This window comes from Mrakia frigida (assembly GCF_051309035.1).
Source record: "Mrakia frigida strain ATCC 22029 unplaced genomic scaffold BDY24scaffold_5, whole genome shotgun sequence".
NCBI classification, from domain to species: Eukaryota; Fungi; Basidiomycota; class Tremellomycetes; order Cystofilobasidiales; family Mrakiaceae; genus Mrakia; species Mrakia frigida.
This window is the reverse complement of record NW_027481276.1, coordinates 1,066,622-1,084,240: the sequence shown is the minus strand read 5'-3', so window position 1 is coordinate 1,084,240 and position 17,619 is coordinate 1,066,622. Positions and strand designations below refer to the sequence as shown.

The window sequence follows — 17,619 nt, the reverse complement described above, 5'->3', positions numbered from 1 at the left end:
CTCGACTTCACCATCCTCCCTTCCTTCGACACCTTAAACTCATCGACTCCCCTCTCTCTCTCCTCTCTCGTACCACCACGAGATGTTCCTCCCTGATTGAAGATGGGCAGCGCGCGACCCTCTCTACGGCCTCACCATCCTCAAAGGAGTCCTCCTCACGTGAGTCGGCGTTCTGCTGATCGAACGACGACGCTTCTTCTGGACGCGTTCGACTTCGTTGTCCTCATACAGAAGCTGCTTTGGACCCATTGTGCTCTTATAGAACTCGTGTCTCTTGAGATCCCAGCACTGCTGGAGAATTTAGCTCTTTGCTCCTCTTCCGAGCTCGTCGGAGAACAAAACTCAATGAATGGCACTGCACTTTCTTCGTTCCCTCTTCTCTTTCTCTGTTCTTCCTCCAACCGCATCCATCCCTCGACCTCTCCAGCTTCAACTCTCGCCTTTCAATGTCTCAGTGCGTCACGGAACCCACCGCTACCCTCTATGGGGAGACCATCTACACTCCCACCGCTCAACTATCGACCTCGGTGAGCTCTCCTCTATTTTGATCCCGCTTCCTCGCTACCTTGTTCCTTTTCTCTCCTCCACCTCTTCGCTGATGGACTCTCTCTCTTTCTCTTCCTTCCTCCCTCACAGCTCAGAGAAGAGACCGAGACTGTCGTCGAGCCCAGTTCCTTCGTCTTGACCTCGGTTCGTCCCTCCGATCCAGCTCTCATCAACCTTCCCTCCTTCCTCCCTCTGATCCCAAAGCTCCTTCCTCTTGACTCTTTCCCAGAGCTGCCAAGGAGGTGGAGAACCTGAATTTTCAGGTGAGCTAGCTACTCTCTCCTCATTTCTCTTTCTTTGCATCGCCTCGTTCGTTCTTGTTCTGATCTTCAACCCGTTTCCATCTCACAGCTACGACTGAGGACTCCTCGTGCAGCACCTGGAGCTTCCCTGTCGTCACGGTGAGCTTTCCCCTCTCGATTTCTTTCTTCGTGACCCCCTGACGCCTCTCTCTTTCTTCCTTCTCTTCAAGACTCGCACCGTCGTCTCGACGTTCACAGACATCGCCACTCTCGACGGACCCGCTGCTCCTGTGAATTCTTCCTTCCCTACGGAGACTCAGTACAAAACCAACTGCGAGAACGAACAAGGGTGAGCTCTCCTTCTCCGTCTCGTCGCGTCGTCGAAGTCGTTGGTTCGCAAACTCATTCCTCGCCCGCTGTTCGTTTATTTCAGAGATCAACCCACAACTACCATCACTCCGATTCTGGTTACCACACCCACCACCATCGTCAGCCTCAGTGTCAGCACTGAAACGCTTCCTATCACGATCAATGGAGAAGTCTCCGTTACCCTCGTGCGTCGCCCTTTCCTCGTTCATGTCCTCGTCTTCCGCTCTTGCTCACTCCCTTCTCTTCCTTCCTTTTCTGCCCTCTTTAGCTCCTTCACACGATCTCGCTCCTGCTCACCGCAACCGCTACGGTCACGCAGAACGTCACGACCGGCGCCGACTCGTCCTCCTCCCCTCCCATCGGGTGAGTACCTCTTCCTCCCATCTCTCTTCCCTTGCTTTCTCGTCCTAACCAACGTCCATTTTTTTCTCCACTCTCTTCTTTCAGAGTCATCGCTGGAGCTGCTGCTGGAGGAGCCATCGCTCTCACCGCTCTCGCCGTCGGACTTCTCGTCTTCCTTCGAAGGAAGAAGAAGAAGAGAAGAGCAGCAGAGTCTTTGAACGAAGATGGAGCGTATGGTGCGATTGGCGCTGGTGCTGGGGTTGGAAAGAGCGAGAGGTGAGTTCTTCCGAGGCACGCTTTCTCAAATCTGCTTCCCTTCGGACATGGCCATCACGCGTCGCAGATCGGATCTGACTCTGTTTCTTCGGTCTCATCTTCTCAGCGGCAAGAGGAAGAAGGATCTCGTCGATGATGGCCCAGGTCCCGTTGAACCCTTCACTGTGAGTCTATCGCTCTACTTTTGAACCGACTTCTAGAGTTGACCTTCCCCTCCTCTCAGTACACCTCTCCCTCCGTCGCTGCCGTCCCCTTCTTCGAATCCCTCCCTCAAGGTCCCAACTCCGCTTCCACCTCTCCTCCTCTTCCCAACAGTCCCACCTCTCCCTCCGGCAGCACCCAAGGTCACTCGTACTTCTCTCCCTCGACCTCCCCTCCTCCAGCAACCACCTCCTCCCGAGAAACCAAGGCTTCCGAAGCTCAAAGACGTCGAACGACTGGAAGCCCTGGTGACTCAGCAGGAGTTGTGTCGGGTTCAAGCTCGACTTCAGGTTGGGTTGGAGGAGGGAGGGCAGTCTCGTACCGAGGCGCGTCGTCGAGGTTCGATGAGGATACGGCCGCTTCGCCAGGCGAGGAGCAGCCTGCTCCGATCGTTGTTCATCAGGATGCTGGACCTGTGGCGGAGGAGTTGCCTCCTGTGTACGCGAATAGGTGAAGTGATGGGGCTTGAAAGTGGGAGGAGAAGGAGGAGGAGATCATGGACTTTCGTTTTTTTTTTCGACTCCTTTTCGCGTTGCTGCGTATATGTTTCCGCTTCCTACATTAGCTTTCTCTGAATTCGGTACTAATTCAAGGAGTCTTCGTATGATCTTCCTCCAGAAATGAAAGCGAAACGAGGCAAACGAGAAAAGACGTTGACTCGTCGCGGTCTCGTCGCAAAGTAGTCGCATTCTCCTTCTCGAACAGGGCAGTATGGGGAGTTTTTCTAGTTGCCGAGGACGCTCCGTAGTCTTTCGCTTCGGTCTTCTTGAATCACCGAAGGTCAAGGTCCGGCTTGAGGCGAGTCATCTCGACTCGCGTTCGACTCGAACGAATTCCCCCCCCCCAGTTTCTCTCGCCCAAACCACGACAAGACCTCAAGTCCAATCTCTCCAGAAGCTTCTCGAACATGACCGTCGTTAACTCCCCTGCTTTGACTGATATCGAGGTTAGTTTGCTTCTCTGTCAACTTTGAAGGGACACTTTCGAACGAGCGCTGATGTTTCCTCGTTTGGTTTTCTCTCTTCTCAGCCCTCGAAGCTCATCATTGAGCTGACTCCTACGCCTACAACTTCGCCGTTGTTCTCAGCTCCCTTTGGAACTTCGTTTGTGAGTTTACATAACTCTAGTGCCAGCTCTCCCATTCGAACCCGTTGCCGGACCGGACCAACGTGTTCTCTAACGCAGGGCGATCGTACGTTCTTCTCCGCTCTTTGCCTCCTCCTCTCAAAGAGAAAGTACTGTGATTGGTTTGGCAGGTCTGTACTGACACCTTCCATCCTTCTCAGACATGTTGACGATCCATCACGTCCCAGGAAAGGGTTGGGGCGCTCCTAAAATCTCGCCTTACGCGCCGCTCTCGATTTCGCCTGCCGCTGCAGTCCTTCACTACGGTGCTTCTCTCTTCGAAGGTTCGCATTCATCTTCTTTTCAACGATTTTGGATTGAACTGAGCGACTGACAGTTTCTCTTCCTCTCCAACAGGAATGAAAGCGTACAAAACCGAAGGAGGTGAACCTCGAATCTCCGTCCCAACAAGAACATGGCCAGAATGAACTCGTGAGTAACCCACATTGGAAATCTCTCAGAGCCGTATGAGTAGCTACTTGCAACCTCACCTGAGCTAAGCTGAGCGTCCTAATTCAATTCGACGCGTCGTACAGGTCCGCCGAACGAATTGGCCTGCCTGTGAGTTCCCCTCTTCTCCGACGCTGGCTGCTTCAAAAAAACGGAAAAGATGCTGATTTACATACTTCCATGTCACAGCAATTCAACCACGACGCTCTCGTCTCTCTCCTCAAGACTCTCGTCAAGATCGATGAGGCCTTCATCCCTCCTCCTCCCGGAACTCTCTACATCCGTCCGACCATGATCGGAACCCGGCCGACCTTGGGGATGGGAGTCGATGAGAGCTGCACTCTTTTCGTCTTGTCAGTCAAACCCTCACTTTCGTCCGCTCGTCTCTACCCTTCGCTCATTTTTCGACGCGTCGCGACATTTTCGTCTTCGGCAGCCTCTCTCCTGTCGGATCTTACTTCAACTTTGGTAACACCGGGCTCTCCATCCTTGCTACAAAGGACTCCGTCAGAGCTTGGCCGGGTGGAACTGGTTGCTACAAAGTGAGCCCCATCGTTGGTTCGTTGCTCGCAAAACGAGACTCACCCCCTTCTTATCGTTCCTCTGCTTCACCTCGTCCTCCGTTCACTCTCTTCTCAGCTCGCCGGAAACTATGCACCCACATTTAAACCGCAGCAAAAGGCGAAAGAACTCGGATACGATCAGAATCTTTGGTGCTTGGGCGACGTCGTCACGAAAAACGGCGGGTCGAACTTCATGATCGTTGTTGAGTCCAAGGAAGGAGGTGAGCAAGATCTCAAAAGTTCTCTTCTCTCATCGTGCTCATGGCTGACCTTTGCTCCCGTCTCTGTTACTTTCCGAAAGTTTCTCAACTCATCACTGCTCCCCTCAACGGCGAAATCCTCCCTGGAGTGACTCGAGACTCTCTCCTTCTCCTCACTCGAGGTCATATCGCAGGAGAGCTCGTAGTGGACGGAATTCCTACCAGCAACTTTGCCGTTCAGGAGAGGCAGTTCACGCTTCAGGACTTAAAGCGATGGTCCGACAAAGGGAGGCTGAAGGAGGCGTTTGGTTGCGGAACGGCTGTCTGTGAGTCTCTCTCTCTCAGCCCTTCTCAGAAGTTCCAACCCTCTTTGACACTCATATACACGTTTAACGTTTTGGCAGTGATCTCGCCGATCGGAAGGTGAGTTTATCTGCACTTCTGCGCCGCGTCGCTCGAACTCACTTCGTCCTTCCCTCCTCTTCCTTCTTTCCAGAATCGGCATCCCTACTGACTCCGGAGAGATCGAAGATATCATCATTCCCAACTACGCTGAAACAGGCTTCGGTCTCATCGCAGCTGCTCTCCTCGCCAGGATCTCAGGGATTCAATGGGGAACCATCGCTGAACCAAAGGGGTGGTCGGTTGTTTGCTAGTAGTAGAGGCCAGTTCCCTAAGTTTTGTGCATGAGATACGTTTTCTTTCGAGCGAGTCGTTCCAGCAAGGATGCGACGCGTCGAGATGAACTCCTTCATTCTTCTCCGAGCCGACCAAGAGAGAAGTGAGATAGATCGATCGTTCAGTTCGTAAGTATCGTAAGCAAGCAAAGAGAAGAGTCCCTTCCATTAAAGATCAAGGTCCGTTCCCGTCCCCTCCCCTTCCCAAACCACTCGACGGTTTCCTCCTGAGCGTCGTTTCCGCGTCAGCACCTCCTCCCGACCCTCCCTCCATCGCCATCATCAACGCCGAAGCCACCACATCTACCGAACTCGAAGCGATCGTAGCGGGAGCTTTCGATTGGAAGCCTAGTCCTCTGAAGCTTCCTGGGAGGAGACTTCCAGGATGGGAAGAGTTGGAGGAGGCGACTGAGGAGGGACGATGAGATCGAGTAAAGGGGATGGGTTGGGATGAGGAATGGGAGTTGGAGTGGTTGTCGGAGTGGTGGGAGGTTGAGGGACGTCGAGAGGTCGGGAGGGAAATGGGAGCGGATGCTGGTGGGGAGAGATGCGAGGGGGGTTCAGGGAGGGAGGAGGGAGAGGTCGGGGAATCGATCTGAGGAGGAGGAGAGGTGGTGGTTGGTTCGTGGGTGAGGCTGGTGTTGTTGTTGAGAGGTAGGACGTGCGAGAGAGGATGATGGGTGGGTGATGAAGAAGAAGAACCGATCCCATTCCCATTGGGAGGGAGGGAAGAGGACGCGTCTGGATCCGACGAAGAGAAGTATCCTCCTCCCTCTCCTTCGATAGGCACCGGAATTCCGACCGATCCAGGAGTTTCTCGTCGTCCGGGAGTTCGCGAAATGACGACTGGAGAGACGAGAGGCGACTCCGGAGTTCCTGGAAGGATTGACGAGGCGGTTCTTCTTCCCATCGACGAGCGAGGGACGGGAGAGGATCCTGAGGTGGTCATCGAAGACGTTCGACGAGACCGAGGTTTGATGGGAGTTGGGGAGAAGGCGTCGGTTTCGACGATGAAGTAGGTGGATCCGACGGGGAGACCGACGTTAGTTGAGGAGTTGAGGCTCTGAGAGAGGAGGAAGGGAAAGGAGACAGGTTAGTCGAGAACTCGTCGTTCGAGAAGAAAACAAAGAAAGAACCTTGGGATCGACCGTCCTCTCCGTGATGGAAGCGACTCGAGCAAGATAGTACTCTCTCTGTAACCATAACGACGAGGAGGAGTCAGCATCGGGCAAAGTCTCGAGAGAGGAGGTACGGAAGAACGAACGGTGAGGAGATGGTCGGCTAGCTCCTGCGACGTCTGAAGGAAGTAGTGAGGGAAGTTGACTAGGATGAAAGCAAAAACTTGGTCAGATAGGAAGACGAACGAAGAGTCGAGAGAAATCTGCTCACCGTTGAAAGCAGCCCAAGGTCTCAGAGCAGCGGTGAAGTTTCGAGTCGGAAGGAAAAGAGCGACGTCTCCTGGCGAGAAGTGCGAAACGGCGATCTTGTCTCGAGCCTTGTCTCGATGTCTACGAGAAAAAAAGATGAGCAAAAGAAGAGAAGGAATGTCAGCGATCAGATCGAAGAAACGAAAGGAAGACGAACGACGCGTCCGTTTCAACGAAACTCACTCTGAGTACTTCTGCTGCCACTTCTTCACGAGCCTGAACGTCTTGAGAACCATATCCTCGAACGCCCTCAGATCGTATCCAGCCAGAGCTCCCAACGTCTGCCTCGCAGCCCTCTCTTGAGGACTCGATCCGACAGCGACCGTTGTCGACGAATCCGAGGGAGCGGGAGGAGGAGGAGGGTTCAAGAGAGACGATCCCAGCGAAAGCGACGATCCCAACGACGAAGACCGAACTGTCTCCAGCAACCTCTCGTCGACCTCCTTGAACGACTTGGCGACCTGAACGGCTTCGAGGAACATCGTCTCGAGATCCTGTTCTCGAACGGCAGCAGTCGACGAGACCTTCCCTGTTTCCTCGACGGCGATGTTCCGTTGTGACTGAGCTTCCCTCAGCTGAGCCTTTTGGAGTTTGAGTTCGGCTTTGACTCCGTCGAGCTCTCGAGTGGACTTGTCCTTGATGGCTTTGAGGGAGGTTTCCGAGTCGACCTTGAGCTTGTCGAAGTTGGCTTGAGAATCGGCGATTTGATGTTCGAGGACGGCTCGATCCCTGGTAGCGTAGCGGGAACGGCGAAAGGGGAAGAGAGAAGAGACAGAAGTGAGTTCAAATAAGAAAAGAGGGCGAGAGAGGAAAAAAGGACTCACCCATCAGCTTCCGCCAAATGATCCCTCAACAACCTGTTCGCCTCCTCCACCTGCTCGTTCATCACCCTCTCCTGCTCCTTCCTCGCCTCCACCAACGCAGCGTTCGTCGTCCTGACCTGGGCTCTCGACCCAGCCAGCTGGACGTCCAGGTCCTGCACCTTCATCCTGCTGAGCCCCAGCTCTCGAAGAAGCGTCGACCTCTCCTTCGACAGGTCCGCGACCTGGGTTTCCGAGGTGGACTTGATCCGGTCGAGGGTTTCGAGTTCGGAGACGCGTTGAGAGCGGAGAGAGGCGAGTTCGGCTTCCAGGTGGTGAGCGCGGGTGTGAGAGGTGTCAAGGGTTGAGGTGAGGTTGGAGAGGTTGGATTGGAGCTGACCGATGGTGGTTTGGAGGTCTCGGATGGTGGACTTCTGGATGATGGACTCTTGTTCGAGGGTGTGGGTTCGATCTTGAGCTGCTTGGAGAGCGACGAGATCAACGGTTGCTGCGAGGAGAAGGCAGACCAAACGAGAAAGAAAGGTCAGCACGAGAGGAAGAGAGCTCGACGAGACGAGATCGGACACTCACAGGTTCTCCGAGATCGAGCGAGACGAGATCCAGACATAACTGAGCGAGGAGGAATGGACATGAGTAAGTCGAGGAGAGGTATTCGAGAAAGAACGATGAAGAACTCACGCGTCTTCTCAGCCATCTTGTCGAAATCAGGAACCAACCGATCCAGCTTCTCGACGTACTTCATCAACGTCGTCCTCAACTCCGTAACAGGGTTCCACCCACCCTCCCCAACCAGTTCCAGCAGCTCCGGGTCCTTCTCGAGTGCAGCCAGCAGATCCAGGTACTCTGATTCGAAGTGAAGCGAAAAACAAGACTCCAAGTCAGCTCTGTCGTCTCGTCTCGTCTCCTCTTCTCTCCCCCTTCCCCTCCCCTTCTCGAAAGGACGAAACCAGGACCCACCCTCCACATCCTTCCTCTCCAACCCAAACGCCTCCTCCGACACTCCTCCCACGTTGTTGACCTCCGTCGTAGGAGGCGTCCCGTCCATCGCCGACCCCATCGAGAACGGAAGCTGGGAAGCCTCGATGTCCTGCTTGTAAGCCAGTCTTCGTTTCCGTTCCGAGGAGATCATCTTGGCGAGAGTTTCGGCTAAGCTGCTGGAGCGGGAGAGGTAGAATGCCACTGTTGAACGAAGCGAAACGAGCCGAGGTCAGACGCGTCGAGACGAAGAGGGAAGGGTGAGACAGTACGTACCGAATTCCCTCCTCCTGACCCCCTCGATGAGTAATCGACCGTAGGCATGAGGCATAATGCTGAAGCGGAAGATGTGGTTGAAGCCTGGTGGGGAACGAAGGTCCGCTTCGAGGTTGGAGAGGATCGGAGGGAGGTGGGCGATGGTGGATTGGAGGTCCGAGATTCGGTGCAGGGTGGTGATGAGGTGGAAGGAGAAGGCGTTCTGGCGTGAAAATATACAAAGAGGGGAGAGAGTTAGGGGACGGTTGGTGGGATATGTCAAAAACGGGCGAAAAGAAAGAGACGCGACGAGTCGAGACAAGAGGAGGACGGAAACGAACCTTGATCTCAACGAGGAGCTCGATCTTTTGACGGATGAGGAGGTCGAGGTCTCTCATTTCTGATGACGGAGAAGTGAACGAGAAGAGGCGATGTGAGTGAACGGAAAGACGAGCTCGAACGAGGTGGGATGTCGATACGAAAACGACGCGTACCTCGGAACCCATCCTCCTCGACTGAAACCCCAGAAATGCACAGCAGCGTCAGTTCAGCTCTCCTCCAATGATCCTGCTCCCTCTCCACAGCTCTCAGTATCGACGATAAACTCACCAGATCCACCCTCAGCGCTGATCCTCTCAATCTCCTTCGCTCGCTCCAAAGCCCTCTCCGCAACCCTCCCACATTCCTCAGCTTCTTCGCAGCTGCATAAACCGTCCCAGAGCAAGTCTCATCAGCGGCCGTGTCCTTCTTCTCTCCAGTCTTCCCTTCACAAGCCAAGCAGAGAGGCGCGAGGACGACTCACGTGAATCCAGCGACGACGGACGACACCTCCTCCGAACCAGCTTGAAGACCCTCCACCGTTGATTTGACGTCTTGAAATCGAGCCTCCAGTTCGACTGTAACCCGAGACAAATAATCGAAGCTCAGCTTTACGAGGGACGAGACGACACAAGGGCGCGAGACGAGTCGAGCAACCTCCCCTCGGAACCCACCAAACGCTCCCTCCGCCTTCTCCTTGACCAGTCCCATCTTTTCCCTCGAGATGTAACTCCCTAACGTCCTCTCACTCGTCCCACCGCTACTCTCTTTATCTGCTCCTTTCTTCCCACTCCCGACGATCTTCTCCAGCACCTTGACCCTGCCGACGACCCACATCCAGACCTCGTACTCGTCCAACAGCTTCCTCTCCTTCTCCAGCTCGGCAACGGCAAAGGGTACGAGGGCTGTGGAGTAGGTGGAGGAGAGGACGGAGAGGTGGTGGGTGAGGTTGAGGGTCGCGAGGGAGAGGGACCGATGCTGGGTTCGGAGCGATTGGAGGAGCGGAGGAAGGGAGGGGAGGAGCGAAGAGAGAGAGGACAGAGTGGGGTCTGGAGGAAGAAAAGTATGGGTGGATGGGGAGGTGAGCAAATAATAGGGCTGAGAGGAGAGGAGAGAGAGAAGGAGAACGGAGGGCTTACGTTGTGAAGGTGCCGGAAGGGAGGGTTGGAGAAGGAGTGAGTTGATGACGGTTTGAGGGTCGGATTGAAGGATTTCTCGACTAAAGACGTAGACCTGTGGGACCATCGACCAAGAGAGACCCTAATAGTGAGCTCGATCTCGGACAGAAACGAGCTCAAACCGAGCTCAACAACAGGCAGGAAGAACAGGATGAGCTCAACTGACCTCGTTCTTGTCTTCTCTCCCTACTTCCACGACGTTCTCCTCCCTGATCTGATCCCCGTTCGAGAAGAAAGCGATCACAGCATCTGACGGTATACGAAGAGCTCTTCCGCAGGCTAGATTCAGATCCAGGAGTCTGTAGAACAAGGAAGGAGGAGGTGTGGGTCAGCTCGCCCGAACGAAGGCAGGTCGAGTATGGAGCTCACGCGAGGACTCACGAATCGAAATGAAGTCTAGAAAGCGTGGAAGATGTCCCGTCGTGAGTCTTATAGACGGTGAGCGTTGGTTTGGCCATAGACAGGAAAGGAATTCGAGCTTAAGACGAAGAGGGAGGAGGGAGGGAGGTGGTAGCGAGCTTTGCTCTTTCGACGAACGAGAGAGGCGGTTTGCTGAAATCTAAAGAGTTTGGTTGGCTGGGGATGGAGTATGTGCGATGTAGAGGGACCTAGAGCTCCAAAGAAGAGGGTCGCAAAAGGTGCTGGTGATGGTTTGAGTCGAGAGGAAGGAAGGCGTGTTTGGTGAGCTTTCGAAGCTTCGACCCTTGAGTTCCTTCCTTCTCCCCAAACCGTCACCGTCTCGCAAGTCGAAAAATTCTGCATAGATCTACATTACAGTAGGGGGGAGTACTCGCACGTGCAGCTCTTCGAGATGGCAGTCGTTTCGCTCTTCCGAAACGCTTCCTCTCGTCGAGCTCATCGCTCCTCTCCTCCTTCTCCTCCTCCTCAACCATCTCGCTCCTTTTCGCACCCCCTTCGACCTGATCTGACGTTCTCTTCCCTTCCTGACCTCCTCAGATCCCACTTTACCTCGAAGGTATCCTCGTCTCCATCTGGAGCAGAGCTTCGAGGAAGTCAGGAGCTTTCCAACTTGGAGCGACGATCTCGAGCTCACGCGGGGTGAGTCCATATCTTCCCCTCTGCTCCCTCCCACCTCTTCTCGACGTACTCCAGACGGTCAACCAACTCGAGCCTGGGTTTCGGAAGAAGGCACTCTTGCTTCGTCTCGAGAGCTCACAAAAAGACACTGCAGAGGAAAGGAGAGATGGTGAGCTCGAGAGTCGAGTCAGTCAATTCTTTCCTTCCCTTCGTCACAGAGCTCTTTCTGGGTCTACCACGAGCTTCAAGCTCTGGTACAGAGCACAGGCGCAGTTCAGAGTTGATTCTGCGTTTCTTTCTGTGCCTGATCGCATTCCTCTTCCCTCTTCGTTGTCGTCCGAACTCTCGCTGACCTCGCCCTCCCGCTCTCCCTTTTCCTTTCCTGCTACAGAACCCCTCCGAACTCCCGATCCAGCCCAATTCTTTCTCAATCATGCTGATTGGAACTTTAACAGTCAATCACCCTCTCGCTCTCCCTCGTCGTTGCACTTCGTTCCGACTGGCGCCGACTGGACGCGTCTCGTCTCTCCTCTCTCGGCCGCGAGGACGACGACACTGAGGGAGGAGGAAGAGATTCTGGCATGACTGTTACGTCAGTTATTTTATTTCCTTCAGAGCTTAATTGGTATGGCGCAGAAAGAAGAAGAGGCAGTGGAGGAGGTCGGAGGTGGGAGGGGAAAAGAAGAGCGAGGTCGAGCTGGGTCTTTAGGAGAGCTTCGACCTCCAGCTTGACTGCAGGGACCCCCAAAATGCTCTGAAGGCTTTCAAGTGTAGACGAGAACGGGCAGTGGGTATGCTAGAGAAGCGTTTCCAGAGTCGGAGGAGCGAGCGACGAGAAAGGGCGAGATTCGAGTGTCGGAACCTGCCTCCCCGAGCTCCTATGGACATGAGGGGAGTGTATTCCAAGCTTCGAACTTGCCTTTCGTTCGAAGATTTTCAGCGACAAGGAAGAGACGAGGCAGCGCTTTCGTTGGCTCTCGATGCGACGCGTCGAAGGAAACGAAAGCTAATAGGCGCCCGGATCTTTTTCTTCGTCCGTCATCTCGCTCTTCGCTACCTCTTCCCCTCCACCTGCTTTGCTCCTTCCTCCCTCAGGTGGTTCCGAGAGGGAGATCTGGGGGCAAGGGGGCTTTGTGGAGGAGGGCAATTGAAGGTTGGAAGGGTGCGGGTTGCGAGGGAAGGCCGAGCCAAATCGGCAGGATTGGGACGTTTGCTCGCCTCGCTCGCTCCCCTGTAGCAAATTTTTCGTCAACTTGATTCGCTGATCGCCTGCTCGTCTGCCTTTCTGCTACAGTCCCGCTTTCTCCGAAGTCAAAAACCTGCCCTCAGGAAGCGCCTCAGCGTCCAGACGAAAACCCCTCGGACGCCGACCTCGCTCCCGTCTCCTTCTCGCTCTCGCCCTGTCCGTGTTTGCTCCGTGTTTGATGCTGACCATTCCCTGACCGTCCGAAGCTTGGAGCTTGGAAGGCCTTGCCGATTCCCTTTTTACCTCCAAACCTCCAACATCTTCTCTCTGCCCTCCTTCGGATCCTCCCTCGTCTCGTTCCTTTCTCGATCCCCAATTTCAGCATGAACAACAACGGCTCAACAACATCGACGGGATCGTCAACTCAGCAGTGAGTTCGAACTTTCGTCCATCGCCTTTCGCAGGCTAAATCGAGAGGAGGTTATGAACGAGAAGATTGAGACGAGACGCAAAGCTGACCGGTCTCTCGGTTGTCTTCTCTCTCTTTCAAGATCTTCTTCGTCTTCCTGTGAGTTGCGATTGATAAGTAATCTATCTCCTGGGCATCCTTGGCTCAGCAGACAGCAGCAGCAGCAGCAGCGGTTTCAAGTCCCCTTGGGAGCGACAAGAGACGAGCCAGTTTTGTTTGAAGCTCAACCTCGACCTTCCGACCTTCCTCGTCTCGAGCTTTCTGACGCTTCCTCGCCCTGTCACTTTTGTTCAGTTGAAGGATTCCCGTTCCCTCACTCCTCGGCCAACGCTCAACAATCTCTGAAGGTGAGCTTTTTCCGTTCTCAGGCTTTTCTCGATCCCTTCTCTTCATCTTACAAAGATTGGGAACAGGAGTTGATGGTCAGAGAAGTGACATGAGATCGGTTCCGGCGACGCTGACTCTCTCGCCCTCCACCTCCTTTTGATCTTTCTTCAGCTCGACGCCGCTCAGATCACTCCCTTCTTCTTCTCCCCTGGAGCTACTGGATACCCTCTCGAGTCGCCAACAAATGTTCGTCTCAGTTTCTCCCTCCATCTCTCGCAGTTTCGCAGAGAACGGGTTGTAACCGTCTCGCTCGCTTGGCTAACCTCTCCTTCTTCCCCTCCCTCGGCCGCCTTATTTTTGCCTTCTCTCTGTCTTGCCACTTTACCTTCCACCGCTTCTTCTCTCAACACCCATCATCGACTCACTCTCAAAAAGATGCAACAATGGTACTTCAACTCGTCGGCAGCGTCCCCAGCTTTCAACTTCGACACCTCCCTCCCCACCTCTCCTTACTACCAGCAACCTCTCCCTTCTCATCAGCAACCTCAACAGTCCTCCCACCAACCAGATCTCGACCCGTCCTCCTCCTTCGCACAACAGCAGCTTCAACTCCAACAGCAACAAACTCGAGCCTTCTACCAACTTCAACAACAACTCTCTTACCAACAAATCCCTCTTCAGCAACCCTCTTTCAACCTCCAGCAACCCTCCTCGAACAATCCGCAATACGGTCAACCCCAACAGCAGTACCGAAACTACCCTAGCTCCAATCCTCCACTCAACCTCACCCAAAACAACCTCGCCTCTACCTCTACTTCTCGATCCTACAACCCTCCTCCCTCCTCGATCCCTCCCGCCCTCACCAACGACGATGCCTCCCTCACCTACTCCTCCGATTCTTCGGCCGCCTCCTCAACCTTCGGTGCCGGGATTCGACAAGTCGCCGCTACTGGTCATCCCCTCTGCGTCGACTTGAGGTCGTTGGAGGAGGACGGTAGGAAGGCAGGAGGGAGAGGTTCGGCGGTGGTCGAGGCGAAGGTGGAGGACGAGGACGACGGGTCGTTCGAAATCCCTGGGTTCAAGTCTGGAGGAGAGGAGGTTGGGACGAGGAGCAGCAGTAGAAGGAGAAGTCGGAACGCTCCGGTCAAATATCAAGAAGACGAGGAAGAGGACGAGAACTCGCAGGAGGACGAGGAGGATCCTCGCTCAGACGACGACAACGACGCGAGCGACTCCCCTTCTTCCTCCTCTTCCACCACCTCCTCCTATCACGAAGGTCGACGTCCATCCAACACCTCTACCACCTCCAAACCCAAATCCAAACCAACAACGAAACATTCCGCTACTAGTACTCTACCCAAGTCAACCTCCTCCTCCTCAACCAAACGACGCGTCTCTGAACCTTCTTCCACCGCCGCCCGCCGTCAACTCTCCTCTTCCCCTCCTCTTCCTCTCAAACGAGTCAAACTCTCTCCCTCCTCCTCCTCGCCATCCGACTTCCTCTCCCTCCCTCCGCTACCGGAAGACTTCGATTCCTACGGCGAGGGAGGAGCCAGCCGATTCTCTGGAGAAGACCACCACTCCGGTGGACCCGCCATTCCTGATTTCTCTGGGAGAGAGGACTGCTGGGGGATCGGGAAGGAAGCGTATCAGCAGTTGAGTGCGAAGGCGAAGAAGCAGCTCAGGTACGTCTACTCTATCAAAACTTCACCCCAGGACTGAGCGGTTTTCGCTCGCTGCTCCCTCGGAGAGGAGGGTCGAGTTGACCGAGGAAGCGGCGACGTCGCGTCTATTTTTCGACGACCCGACGGATCGCTGACTTCATTTTTTTTCTTTGTGTGGGTCTCTTTCGCAGGAACAAACTCGGAGCTCGACGATTCCGTGAGAGGAGGAAGGAGTACATCACGACGCTCGAGGAGAGGATCGCCGGGCGGGACGGGTTGATCACGGAGACTCGGAGTAGGCTCGTTCGGTCTATAGATCTGGTCAAAGAACGTGAGTCTTTCTGCTATTTTCCTTTCCCTTCCTCTCTCCTCCGTCAGCGTGCTGACACTCGTTCCTCTTTTTCATTCCTTCGTTTGTTCTTCCCAGTCCAAGCCAAGATCGACGCGCTCGAACAGGCTTCGAGCTCTTGATTTTTGTGCTTCTCTCTCTCTCTCTCACGGACATTCGGCCTCGATATGTAGCAGTCTGAAATCGACTCGGTACCATACTGCCTGTAGCCCCTCCTGCTTTTTTGCTTTTAGAAGCCGTACTCTAGATGTTGTTTTCTCGACGCTGCCTTGTCGGGAACGAGAGACGACGGCCAGAAGGCGTCTGGCATGATCGCTCAAACTTTACTGACTTATCTTCTTCGAGAAAATTCGCCTTGGCCTGTTCTGTCTTCTCTTCGTTTCGATCTTGAAGAGAGCAGAGGAGAAAGTCCATCGTCGTCGTGGGAGCAAACCAAAAAGGAAGGTAATGAAGGGAAGGAGCGGAGGTGTCGAGAAGGAGAGAAGGCTAGGCTAGGAAAGAGGGACTACCAAGCTAGATGAGGAAACGATAGAAATAACGAAGGGGGGGAAAGAAGGGGGAAACTAAACGAAGAGAACGAGCCCTCCTCCCAACGCCAGCGCGGCGACCCAAACTCCTCCGGCTCCCCCCAAACCGAAAGCAGCAGATTGTCCAGCCGAAGAAGCAGCCCTAGAAGCAGAAGGTCGAGAACCTGAAGCTGAAGCGGCTGCGTTCGCATTTCCTCCGGTGGCAGCAGCGGTCGTTCCAGACGATTTGGCGGCCGAGGAAGAAGAAGCAGCTGCGAGGGAAGATGGCTTGCTGACGAGGGAAGACACGACTTTGATGGAGGTAGCTGTCGGCGAAAGAAAGAGGCGAAGGAAGGAAGAGGGAGTCAGCAAAGAAAGAGGAAGAGGGACAGCAGAAGAAGAGACGACGCCGAGCTCACTGGCTTTGACCGAAGAGGGCAAGGGGGTGGAAGCTTTGGTGGTGAAGGCTCCGATCGAGAAGATCTTGATGCTCCGGGCAGAGGTAGCGACGATGGGAGTAGCGGTGGCGATGATGGCGATGCTGTTTCGAAGTCGAGAGGGAAGGAAAGAGGGTCAGCTTCGAGCGGGAAGAGGAAGATGAGAGAGATAGAATTCACGTTTCGGCTTCCGTCTCGGTCGACTCAGCAGCTTCCGTAGAGGTGGCTTCGGGTTCCTGGGCAGCCTCAGTGGTAGAAGCCTCGGTGGAAGCGACGCTTCAAAAGAAGAGAGTCGATCAGCTTTCCGTCCCTCGTTCTTCCTTCTCGCAGGCTCAAAGTACTCACGTCTCAAGCTCATCAGAAGTTTCCTCGGGGAGTTCAGCAGTCGCAGTCTCGGTTGGGGCGCCGCTGAAAGAGACAAGGAAGACGAAGGAGGGAGGAGAGGGAATCAGCAAACGTCTCTTCTTTGACTCGGAAGAGGAAAGGTACTCACGTCTCCGATTCAATTCCAGTCTCTTCGGCGACTTCGATAGTAGATTCTGTCTCGGTTGTTTCGAAACTGATAGAGAAGAGGGGAAGAGGGGAGGGAAGAGAAATGGTTCAGCGTCGGTCGCGTCGAGAGAAAGGAAGAAGGAGAGCACGCTCACGTCTCGTCCGATTCAGTCTCCTCGGGAGCGTCAGCGTCGATTGTTCCGGTCTCGGTTGGAGTAGAGCTGGAGGAAGAAAGGAAGGGAAGGCGCAAGCGACGTCAGTCTTTGTTCCAGTTGGGCAACCAAAAACAAAGAAGAGCTCACGTCTCTTCGTCGACAACCTCAATCTCCTCAAGAACCTCCTCGACTTCAGCGGTTTCAGTCTCGGTGTTAGCAGCACTTCGGTAATAAAAGAAAAAGAACGACGATGGAAGAGGTTCAGCCTCTCCCTCCGTTCGAAAGAGAAAAGAAGGAGGAACTCACGTCTCCTCGTCGGCGACCTCAGTCTCCTCCTCAGGAACCTCCTCGACTTCAGCGGTTCCAGTCTCAATCGCAGCAGTACTTCGGAAACAAAAGGAAAAGAGAGAAGATGGACGAAGGTCAGCCTCTCGCGCGCTTCGAAAGAGAAAGGAGGAGGAACTCACGTCTCCTCGTCGGCAACCTCAGTCTCCTCCTCAGTCTCTTCAGTGACTTCGACCTCGACAGCTTCGGTCTCGACAGGCTCAACGCTGGAAAGTGAAAGGAAGAGGAGAGCTGTCAGAGGTTTGCTCGGTCTAAAGACGAAACAAAGGGAAACGAAGCACTCACGTCGCGTCGTCCGTTCCACTCTCCTCCTCCTCCTCCTCCTCAACGACTGCAGTATCAAGATCCGTCTCAGGCTCAGCAGATTCCTCCTCGGTCTCAGTTGCCTCGGGAGTCTCCTCGACAGGAGAAACCTCCTCGGTCGTAGCTGGTTCCTCCTGACGAGCGACGACGAAGACGGACCCGTCTCGAGCGAGGGGGCTGTTGTAGGTGGCGAGGGCTGAGGGAGAGGTGAGAGAGGAGGAGGAAAGATAAGAGGAAGGGAAGGAGGAGGGTTGAAGGTCAGCACGAGAACATGAAGGTGAAGGAGGAAAAGGAGAGGCGAAAAGACGAAGACGTGAGCTGAACGAACCATTTCCTCCTCGAGCACTGTGAGGAGCAGCAGTGACGAGGAACGAGCAAAGAGC

General features: G+C 54.5%; 5 protein-coding genes across 5 annotated transcripts; 4 read left to right on the top strand and 1 right to left on the bottom strand.

Moving 5' to 3' along the window:
• The first annotated feature begins 378 nt into the window (after nt 1–378).
• BDY24DRAFT_380171 (uncharacterized protein) lies at nt 379–2,167 on the top strand. The gene is made up of 9 exons (XM_076639136.1): nt 379–527; nt 637–690; nt 776–809; nt 898–947; nt 1,019–1,137; nt 1,222–1,342; nt 1,426–1,520; nt 1,605–1,939; nt 1,999–2,167. The coding sequence occupies exons 1-8, from the start codon at nt 447–449 to the stop codon at nt 1,777–1,779; spliced, it is 729 nt and encodes a 242-aa protein (XP_076499738.1). The 5' UTR covers nt 379–446; the 3' UTR covers nt 1,780–1,939; nt 1,999–2,167.
• A 1,276-nt stretch (nt 2,168–3,443) lies between these two features.
• Nucleotides 3,444–5,068, top strand: BDY24DRAFT_237443 (aminotransferase). Its single transcript, XM_076636689.1, has 8 exons — nt 3,444–3,533; nt 3,638–3,662; nt 3,741–3,904; nt 3,988–4,093; nt 4,191–4,335; nt 4,416–4,640; nt 4,719–4,737; nt 4,811–5,068. Exons 1-8 carry the CDS (start codon nt 3,517–3,519, stop codon nt 4,968–4,970), a joined length of 861 nt encoding a protein of 286 aa, XP_076499737.1. The 5' UTR covers nt 3,444–3,516; the 3' UTR covers nt 4,971–5,068.
• An 803-nt stretch (nt 5,069–5,871) lies between these two features.
• Nucleotides 5,872–10,625, bottom strand: BDY24DRAFT_237501 (uncharacterized protein). The gene is made up of 16 exons (XM_076636690.1): nt 10,347–10,625; nt 10,132–10,264; nt 9,927–10,020; nt 9,272–9,836; nt 9,079–9,170; nt 8,964–8,984; nt 8,811–8,869; nt 8,491–8,692; nt 8,197–8,418; nt 7,918–8,082; nt 7,810–7,848; nt 7,243–7,726; nt 6,602–7,147; nt 6,381–6,499; nt 6,256–6,314; nt 5,872–6,184 (listed from the first exon to the last, which is right to left on the bottom strand). Exons 1-16 carry the CDS (start codon nt 10,421–10,423, stop codon nt 6,035–6,037), a joined length of 3,027 nt encoding a protein of 1,008 aa, XP_076499736.1. The 5' UTR covers nt 10,424–10,625; the 3' UTR covers nt 5,872–6,034.
• Nucleotides 10,626–12,442: 1,817 nt separating this feature from the next.
• On the top strand, nt 12,443–15,262 carry BDY24DRAFT_380125 (bZIP transcription factor). The gene is made up of 5 exons (XM_076639135.1): nt 12,443–12,619; nt 12,741–13,005; nt 13,157–14,670; nt 14,841–14,980; nt 15,077–15,262. The coding sequence occupies exons 1-5, from the start codon at nt 12,573–12,575 to the stop codon at nt 15,118–15,120; spliced, it is 2,010 nt and encodes a 669-aa protein (XP_076499735.1). The 5' UTR covers nt 12,443–12,572; the 3' UTR covers nt 15,121–15,262.
• A 661-nt stretch (nt 15,263–15,923) lies between these two features.
• BDY24DRAFT_380119 (uncharacterized protein) lies at nt 15,924–17,134 on the top strand. Its single transcript, XM_076639134.1, has 2 exons — nt 15,924–16,045; nt 16,122–17,134. Exons 1-2 carry the CDS (start codon nt 15,992–15,994, stop codon nt 16,650–16,652), a joined length of 585 nt encoding a protein of 194 aa, XP_076499734.1. The 5' UTR covers nt 15,924–15,991; the 3' UTR covers nt 16,653–17,134.
• Nucleotides 17,135–17,619: the final 485 nt, after the last annotated feature.

Bases quoted from the DNA above. Each gene is read 5' to 3' on its own strand.
- BDY24DRAFT_380119 (XM_076639134.1), top strand. From the start codon at position 15,992: ATGCTCCGGGCAGAGGTAGCGACGATGGGAGTAGCGGTGGCGATGATG. The intron at 16,046-16,121 runs CTGTTTCGAAGT...GATAGAATTCAC, and splicing joins CGGTGGCGATGATGGCGATG to GTTTCGGCTTCCGTCTCGGT.
- BDY24DRAFT_237443 (XM_076636689.1), top strand. The intron at 3,663-3,740 runs GTGAGTTCCCCT...TCCATGTCACAG, and splicing joins CCGAACGAATTGGCCTGCCT to CAATTCAACCACGACGCTCT. The intron at 4,336-4,415 runs GTGAGCAAGATC...ACTTTCCGAAAG, and splicing joins TGTTGAGTCCAAGGAAGGAG to TTTCTCAACTCATCACTGCT.
- BDY24DRAFT_237501 (XM_076636690.1), bottom strand. From the start codon at position 10,423: ATGGCCAAACCAACGCTCACCGTCTATAAGACTCACGACGGGACATCT. The intron at 8,985-9,078 runs GTGAGTTTATCG...CTGGGGTTTCAG, and splicing joins CAGCGCTGAGGGTGGATCTG to TCGAGGAGGATGGGTTCCGA. The intron at 7,727-7,809 runs GTGAGTGTCCGA...TTCTCCTCGCAG, and splicing joins CGCTCGATCTCGGAGAACCT to CAACCGTTGATCTCGTCGCT.
- BDY24DRAFT_380171 (XM_076639136.1), top strand. From the start codon at position 447: ATGTCTCAGTGCGTCACGGAACCCACCGCTACCCTCTATGGGGAGACC. The intron at 528-636 runs GTGAGCTCTCCT...CCTCCCTCACAG, and splicing joins CCGCTCAACTATCGACCTCG to CTCAGAGAAGAGACCGAGAC. The intron at 810-897 runs GTGAGCTAGCTA...TCCATCTCACAG, and splicing joins TGGAGAACCTGAATTTTCAG to CTACGACTGAGGACTCCTCG.
- BDY24DRAFT_380125 (XM_076639135.1), top strand. From the start codon at position 12,573: ATGAACAACAACGGCTCAACAACATCGACGGGATCGTCAACTCAGCA. The intron at 14,671-14,840 runs GTACGTCTACTC...TCTCTTTCGCAG, and splicing joins AAGGCGAAGAAGCAGCTCAG to GAACAAACTCGGAGCTCGAC. The intron at 14,981-15,076 runs GTGAGTCTTTCT...TGTTCTTCCCAG, and splicing joins TATAGATCTGGTCAAAGAAC to TCCAAGCCAAGATCGACGCG.